This window comes from Plectropomus leopardus, chromosome 17 (genome assembly GCF_026936395.1).
Source record: "Plectropomus leopardus strain MGB_pleo_1.0 chromosome 17, ASM2693639v1, whole genome shotgun sequence".
Classification (NCBI taxonomy): Eukaryota; Metazoa; Chordata; class Actinopteri; order Perciformes; family Serranidae; genus Plectropomus; species Plectropomus leopardus.
Genome location: NC_142192.1, coordinates 20,871,237 through 20,880,428, shown reverse-complemented (window position 1 = coordinate 20,880,428; position 9,192 = coordinate 20,871,237). Strand labels below are relative to the sequence as shown.

General features: G+C 37.7%; 1 protein-coding gene across 1 annotated transcript in view; it reads right to left on the bottom strand.

Annotated features, from left to right (window-relative positions):
• Nucleotides 1-2,042: 2,042 nt before the first annotated feature.
• Nucleotides 2,043-9,192, bottom strand: part of slc45a4a (solute carrier family 45 member 4a) — a 70,518-nt gene continuing 63,368 nt past the window's right edge. The window contains exons 15-16 of the mRNA XM_042505996.2: nucleotides 8,862-9,016; nucleotides 2,043-8,004 (exon numbers count right to left, since the gene is read on the bottom strand). Coding sequence (XP_042361930.1) covers nucleotides 7,824-8,004; nucleotides 8,862-9,016 — 336 coding nt within the window. The 3' untranslated portion in view covers nucleotides 2,043-7,823. The remainder of the gene's footprint in view (nucleotides 8,005-8,861; nucleotides 9,017-9,192) is intronic.

The window sequence follows — 9,192 nt, the reverse complement described above, 5'->3', positions numbered from 1 at the left end:
ACATCTCCTCTTGTTTTCTTCCTGCCTTTGTGTTTTCTCACCACTTTTGATTGTCTGCCCTGATTAGTTTCACCTGTTCTCCCTACTTCGTGTCTTCCTCCTGATACCTGCACAGTTCCTTTGCTCTTTGTCAGTTTGTACATATTTTTGGTTTGCTGTTCTGTTGCCTGTTTTCACCTCCCCGATTTTGGAACTGTAATCTTTTGTAAAATAAATCTTTATTTTTGTCCTGCTGCTGTTCATCTTTTGTCTACATTTGAGTCCAATCATGCTACCTACTTTTTTAAGACAAATAGGACAAATATTTTATCCCAGAATGGAACAGAAAACATTGACACAGATATTGTCTTAAATCCTCAACTAAATTTCATCCAAATTTTTACACAACAAGGACTTCAGCGTGAGTCAAATAAACTAAGATGCTGCATATATGTGTGAAAAGGGTTTACTGTTTGGTGTTTTTCTTTTTATTGATTCAGTGTTGGTGATAAGCTGTTCGATTTAATAGATATGAAATTAAGTGTCATTCACAGCCTTAAATTGAGCAGTATTTCCCTTTAAGGGAGGCACAGCAGGTCATTATAGTTCACTTATAGTGACGCTCTGGTCCTGCAACTTTATACCTCTGGAAAAGTACATCACATACACACACACACACACACACACACTTACCATCAGCTGGTCCTGCAGTCACATGATGAGTCTGGGTAAGACACACACACACACAGACACATGTATGCACAGGCGCACGCACACACACACACACACACACACACACACACACACACACACACACACACACACACACACACACGCACACACACACACGCACACAGTTTCAGGTTCCCTCTCTCTGTATGGGAGGGAGGGGGGCAGTGACCCTGAGTGTACGAGAGAGAAATCTGATTCTGCAGGAACAAAGTTTTCTGATCTTCCTCTTCTCGCACGGCGGTCTGACCACACAGCATCATGGGAAACCAGTTGACAACTCTGAAGCTAGATGCTGAGATAAGATGTTTTTGCCCCAGAAAAAAAGGAAAAGTTGAAGTCGGCCTGAAACTGCAGACCAACAGGTTACTTCAGCAGCATTCACATGGATGATGACATGTAACAAAGTCTCCGTAGATGTGAAATTAAAGAGTTTATACTTAACCCCTGCAGTACCTAACACATTACAGCAGACTAATTTCTTATGAATGAGGACCCTGTGAGGTCCAAACTGGTCAAACAGCAATTTTGAGATATTTGTAGACTCCATCACTTCAGTATTTCCATTTATTGCTACTTAATACTTCGACTTTCAAACATCCCAGAATGAAATGTTGTACTTTTTTACTTCAGATTGACTGGGGATCGCTGACTCAGGTCAACAAAATACAAAATATAAAATATAATCAACAAATACCCTTTGATGTATTATTTAAGATCAAGAAAAAACTTCAACCCTACCCATATACAGTAAGTAGTATTTTTACTTATAGTGCTATAAGTTGGTTTTATTTTGATGCTCATAACTTTATTTTACCTAAGATTTTGAATGCAGGATTTTTACTTGAAACAGAGTGTCTCTGTACATTAGTAATACCAATATACCTATTTCAAAGATTTGAGAACTCCTTCCAACACTGTTGATGACTACATTAAGGTTTTTAAAACCATTTTTCTCTTCACTCTGCATAAGAAGCTTTAAGGTGTTTTCTTTTTTGTAACTGAACTCATTAAAATAAATTAATAAATAATAATAATAACATAACAACAGTAAGTAGAAGTGTGGAGTATACACAAATTATAGTGCATCACATACAAACAGTGAATCAGAACAGCCTGATTTACTGCATATTTTAAGAAGTCAGGCTATGTGTAATGTGATAAGAATTTAGTTTCACTACAGGATGGATGCTTGTAATCACACTATTCAAATTCTGATGAAGTATGATGAATAAAATGTGAAAGTATTAATGTGCACTTTGATGTGCTGTGAGTCCCTTTTTCATTTTTCAATTGCTGTCACGTTTTAAAATATTAAATGATGAGATGAGTCGTTGTTGGTTTAATTCTGAACAGATTTTAAAGGTGCGTTCCATACAGTGTTCATCCAGAGTCCTACATATGAAGGCTCGAGCATATTTACAGAACATAAAGATATATACAGTCTTTATATAGAAAACAAAACTACTAACAAAAATAATCATCTTTTTTATAGCAGCAAAAAAGAAGAAACTAAAAGAGAAATATGTATATTTACATCTTTTTTTTTTTTTCAATAACAAGGCATATTATATATAGTACACGGCGCATACTTGCTTTCCCATTCTTTAAGTATTCTTCTTGATTTAATCTCTGTGAGGATCAAAGTATAGGCATCTCTCTCCTCTGTCACCACCACACAGTTTACCAGAGGCAGAGCCACACACGGACACACACACACACACACACACCGAGTCTGGCCAGGTTGGACTAACTGTATGGCCGTCGCGCTGCTGCCACTGACAGCTGCTGGCTGAGAACATGAAACAGCATCACCACGTCGCCACATTCACTCAATGATCAGGACGGTGGAGCCAACATGGCTGCCACTGCAAAAGTGCAAAGGCCAAACTCTTGTGTGTGGCTCTGCCTTCAATTTCAAAATACAAAAAAATGAAGAAGACATTTTTCTAGTTGAGTTAAAAACACCAGAACAGAGACAATAAAGACTCGTAAATAACCTCCGGTATTGCAGCCATCGATTCCAGAGTTGAGTGTAAACCAGGTGATTGCAAAGAACAGAGAACATGAACCCAAAACAAACACTGAGATGACATTTTTAACACACTCCAACTTTACATGTGAGCAGACGACTGCTCTCACACACACGTGAACAGTCCAGTCCACTTCTGTAACATCTGTAAAAGACAATAAGAGATATAAGCATTTTAATTTGAACAGCTACTAAATGCTCTTTTTTTTTAATTCAAAAACTACTGAATTAATAGCATTAAAATATTTTACTTTGAAAAGTAATCACTAATCACTTTGTTTTAAATGTACCTTTTGGAAATTAAATAATGAAATCCCTTGATTTGCAATTTTAAAAGCTGCAACTGAACATTTTTGTTCACAAATAAAGATCAAAAAATTAAGTTGCATAATTACAAAAAAAAAATAATAAAAATAAAATAATACATTCAAGTTTGGTTGGTCAAATTCAGATCTAAAAAATTTAAGTAGGGCCCAGAAAAAAAAACAGCAACATCCAGAATACCCAGGGCAGGTCACGCAACTGAGGTTGAATGTTTTGACTGAATAAATCTGACTGACGTCTGAATTATTATTTTTGTTATTGTTATATTATTTTTTTTTTTTTTTTCAAAAAATGCTTGAATATTTAGACCAGTTGAATTTGAATCTGGCTTTTTTTTAACTACTAAATTGAAAGAAAAAGGGAAAATGGTGAACAAAATAACTGATTTTTTTAATCTGAATTTGTGAATATAACAAAAAGAAAAAATCAGGTTTTGAAACTGCAACTCAAGAAATTTCCTATTATAATTTCAAGGAGGTAAATTCAGAACATCTACATTTTTAAAATAAAAATATTTCAGTGTTTTAAAGTTCATTCAGTGTCAAAATGAATTATTCCATTTCAGTTCAAACTGAAATATTCATATCTCTTATTTGCTTTCATAAAAAGCTCCCGTAAGAACAAATACAACAGCTTTAATTTAGTTATTCTTTTGGAAGCTAAGTGAAAAGTGTCCTTTATAGCTAGAAAGCTCAAAAAATAAATATCAACAGTATTTTTTCCTCCTCTTGCAACAGATTTCTACTGTTTTTGTTTTTACTTATTATGTGCAAGTTCTGTGCAATGTAAGACACCCCTAACCCCCCACACCAGCTTGTCAAACATCAAAACAAAAATGATTTCGGCTGAAATCACTTAACATTCATAGACTTTGTTTTTTAAGTCACAAGATGGAATCAAAGGTAAGAACTCAATCTCCCAGCAGGCCTTGCTGCTGACTGGACATTCCAGAGTCTGCGGTAAATAAAAGGCTTGAGAAATGAAGAACACAAAAACAACCCCGAAAAAAATAAAGACTTCCCACTGCATTGGAACAGAAACACTCAAGTTGCACTTCAAGTATTCGAGGACTGGAGTTTCTCGCCTACGCTTTTAAGTGTCGCTTGGGACGACGCACATCTCACTTTCCATACATATGAAAAGCAACGAGATGTGTGCCGTCTGAAACTTTACCCCAAAATGTGCAAAATCTAGAAAAAAAAAAAGTCACATGCTTGTTGAAAGTGTACTGACCCAGACCGAGCACAATGCTTCAGCTTAAAGAGTACATGTTGGTTTTTTTCTTTACACATTTAACAAAAAAAGACACAAACATCCAGCCATGCATTAGAAAATACATCCCTGACCTATTAGGACAATAAAGAAAAGAGCTCGAGTGATTTGTACAGAGTCATACTTTGGTGTTCCACACATGCATATTGCTGTTGCCGCATGCAAACCTCCCAAACCCAAAGTCTTTTTTTTGTTGTTTTTTTTTTAAATCTTCATGTTTGTCATTATACTGAAGCGTCCATTATTTAGTTCAGAATGTTTTATTGCCCTAGTGGTAACAGAAACCATCAAAACTCTGGCATCTGTACCTCCTCGTCTTTCGTCCCATCACTGCTTTTTTTCGTCCCACTACCACAGCCAGAGCAAGGTCAACCCCGGAGGATAAATACTCCCTCTTTACTCTGCTCCAAGTCTGACTGAATGTACCTGAAATGATGGAAGGAATCTATTCTGATAAAAACTGACACACATCCAAGTGAAAAACAACCACATCACCAGTGAGTGAATCCTCCTCTAAAACCCAAAAAATAAAAACAAGTTTCTCCGCTAAATGCTTTGATACACACTAAAATAAAAGGTTCTTTCATCTGTAAATGAACCCACCGCAATTTACATTTCTATTCCTTTCGGTTTGCATGTTTCAGCTGATTGAGTTGAAAGGAAAACTGACCCAAATCACCACCACAAACATCCCTGCTCTGCCCTGCGCACACAGTCCTCTCCCCGGCTGATTAACGGACGCTGTTATTGCAGCAAAAGATCTGATTTGTCCGAAAACAAAAGACACAATAAAATCTTAAAATTTTCAATTTGTCTTTCTTGGTTTTTTTTTAAACGCCCAGCATCATAATCTATTGAAACACTTCAACATTATTTTATCGCTCTACACTCAGCATTAATAAAGATTTAATTTACCTGCATGTAAATACATGTATTTTTGTAACCAGCCCATTAGTCTGATCATCACTGTGTATTTATGTTAACAGGGTTGAAGTAAAGCTAAACTCAACAGTTTTACTTCCTCCTCCACTGTTACGCTCGCTGCCTCTTGCCCTCAAGAAACAGCAGATGCGGCACAGAGAATCTCAGGCGTCTCTTACGACATTAAACGAAACGAACTGAGGCTGTTCGGGTCAAGAAATAATGTAGTCTGGTCCTGGGAAGCTGGATTTTTAGTGATTAACTTTTTTGTGAGTGATTTGGTTATTTTGTCATTCTGGCAAATTATTGTTAATTTGATAAATTTGGTAAATTATTCTTCAAGTCGACTATCACCAAAACTGTAGTTAAAAGGAATGTTTCTCCCACAAAATGACAATTTGCTTATCGAGCAGTCACATTGTGTCACTTTTAATTTGTGAATTAAAACTATTTATCGCTTGCCTTCTCAGAAAATGTATTGATGTTTTGGTTGATTGGGGGCATTTAAAGACACAAGACTGTATCAAAACATCTGGTTACAAACTCTCACGTAACATTTGCATTGTCATGAAAACCCTCTCTGCTCTCTCTTCAAAGATTAGATTAGACTCCAGTACTACGGTTTTCACAAATTGTCATTTTGCAGGTAATCCTTAAAAGAATTGCAATTTGATTTTACTCAGTTTATTTGATTTTTAAGTCTGCAAAGACTTGAAGAAAATGTAAAGTCTGCTTCCAATTTTCTATCCATGAACCATATTTTGGATCAGGTTAAAACATGCATTTCCAAACTTGTAAAAATTAAAATTTTACTTAAGTTAAAATATTTAAAAGACTAGTGTGGCATTTTGGGAAATGCTCACCAAATGTGTTTATCTTTTTTGAAGTGAAATCACTCCTCCAGTCCTCCTTTTATCCCTCCGTCCTCTTCTTTTTTAAACATCTAGTCCGTATACAACCCTCAGATGTAATGAGTATCTAAAACACCATATCATACTTATATTTGGCCCGATACAGTGGAACCAAGACACCTAAACCAGGAGCAAAAATCCTCCATGTAACAAGCCTAAACCTGTTATTATAGGCTACTAGTTCTCTTATTTTGTCTCTCACACATAGCAGATTTTTTCATTCAATATATCGATCATCCATTCTAATATTCTTGCGTCCCATTCCAGACTCTGACGATTACTGGTAGAGTTACTGGACCCACTGGAAGAGAGGAGTGTCAGGAAGCTCCGTCCTGCTTAAGACGAGCAAATCAAACATCCCCAGAGGATTTCAAAACAAGGCTTTTGTAACTGAATGTTCTTCGACACTCATTCAAACAATGGCTCAGCTAATGTGCAGTTAGTGACAAATGTCGTGCTAATGGTGTTTTCTAAAAAAAATAAAATAATAAGCAATAGGAGAGAAAGTAAGACTCCACATGTCTCTTCCTCTCTGGTGTTTGGTTTTTCTCTGCTCCTCTAACACGCAGCATTAGATTATTCCAGACGAACAAAAGCGTCATTCTGGGCCCTCGATAAATCATGAAAATAATATTTGGGATTGTAATGCCCTGCATACTGCACATATTGCATCTGCATTCTTTCTAACCTGGAATTTCACTCAGCACACATCTGTTTTCTTCACCCTCAATATACAGACAACTTCTGAGCAGAGCCTCAAATGAAAGGCTGAATTAAAGACTTTAGCGCTCCTTACACCAGGAGGAGGGCAAAAAAAAATAAAAACTCTCAATCAATCTGGGGACTCAAAGATCGATCATCCCCCCCCAGGAACCAGGCTTCGGGCTCTTCAGAACTTTCAGAAGTCTCTAGAGTCTTAAAGCTACTGTCGCAGAGTGCTGTAAAAGTCCCACAAATCCGAGTGTGTTATTGGGTTTATTTTGGTGAAAATGTCCGCAGACACACACACGCTCTCTCTCGACGATCTCATTGTCTTAGATAAGGAGTCAATCAAGCCGATTCCACGGCGAGGAAGAACAATTTTCAGCATTTTTGAATGATTGCAGCTTCGAGGACTTGTGTTCATCAACAACGTTCATTATTCATGTGTTCATTCGATTGTGTTGGTGTGTGTGTGTGCATGTATGTGCGAGTCCCCTGAAGTTTCCCGTCCAGGCGGCTGCTCAGTAGCACCTCCTAGAGGCCCTGAGAAACAGAGACAACCCCTCCTTAAAACCGAAACGGATTTCTCGCTTCTGGACAACTCTGACGGATCAGTCAAATGTCCATGAGGGTGAAAATGGAAGGAATTTCTTAGATGGCTGAAACAGGGACCAAAATGCTTTTGTCGTAGTTGGTCTGGTGAGACACTGGTCCCACGTCAGATTGAGTTGTTTCCTTCAGCAAATCAAGACACAGCGAATCAGAAAAAAAAGGCCTGTCAAGCACGAACAGACACCAAGAGTGGACGCCAACCACTCTCCTCTCTCCTCCCGCGTCTGTAAACTCCAGCACCACGAGGACGACAAGATCCTAAAGTCTTTCCATCAGCGACCAGTTCAAAAGTGAATTAAGTTGTTTCTGCAGCAACATGTCTGTCAGCTTAAACCAGCCAATCACAGAGCAGACTCATTCTCCGTGTGACAGGAAGTAGTAGTGGAGGTGGCTTTGCCCTTCTTGTTGAGTTTCAGGAAGCTGGGTTTCTCTGCCACCACGGTTACAGCCACATCGTTGCTGTTGGGATTTTCCAGCTTTGTCAAAGATCGTTTCTCCGAAGCTTTGGCTGATTCCCCGTCCCTGTCAATCATTAAAATCAAAACTGTCAGGACTGTATTTTGGGCTTAACCCTCTAAAATCTGAGCAAAATGGCTTGATTTCTTTCAAACACATAGGGAGAAGGCAATGCGCAACTAAACGACACATGACACAAAAAAAAAGGACTTGGTAAAAGTTAAGCAAAAACAGAATAGTCAAAACTAAACACGCACAAGAAAATGACCAGAAAAAAAGTATATAAAAAAAAAAATATATATATATATATAGTAACATAATATTAAATACATACTTAAAATTATTATATTGACATTTTTCCCTTTTTAAAACTTATTTTCAGGTCATTTTCTTCATCACTCTACTTAACTAATTTGCTGCAATTCGTGGGATATTTCTAGCCAAGTTGGTCATTGCCTTTTTCCCCATTGTTTTTGAAAGAAATCAAACCAATTTGCTAAGGTCTCAAAGGGTTAAATAGCTTGTCAGAGACTTCTGAATGCAGCACAAGAAAAGTGATGTGGACCCAGGTTTCAAAGGGTTTAAGGAATAGTCTGATGTGCTCATTTGCGGTCTTGCTAAGAGTTTTGGGTCAACTTATTCCCAATTCACCCTTCTCAACAAGAAATCTGATCAGTGAACATGGTCAGTACAGATGTTTGGCCCAAATTATCTAAAAATGTGATAGGTCGATTATCTCAACCTGGGCGAAAAGAATATAAACACTTAAAAACATTAAGCTTTAGGTAGGTGGAAAACAGCCTCCACACTGGAGGCATACCGCCTGCCATCTATTGTATGTTATACATTGAATATGGATAAGTATCTGCCACTTTAAAAGATCCAAATCATCCCTTTAATGACAGACCAGTTGGTTTTCTCACCCATTGTTTGGCGTTGGGTAAATGACCAGGAAGAGGGCAGTAAAGAATCCGAGGAGCGAGCCCCCGGAGGCCACCATGGGAATAACACGAACGCTGCCAACTGCCTCGACTACAGCACCCAGAGCTGAGGCCACCAAGATCTGACTGATGTACACCTGCAAAATTACAAATGATTACGTGATCAATAACAGGCTATTTGTCATTGTCATTATTCACTGTTATGTGGTGGTGCTCGTTTTGGTCGGCCATTAGCAATCCATCACGACAAATCAAATGCACTTTTTACTTTAACCTACCTCAAGAATAACACTGTGCAATACTGTACATTGTG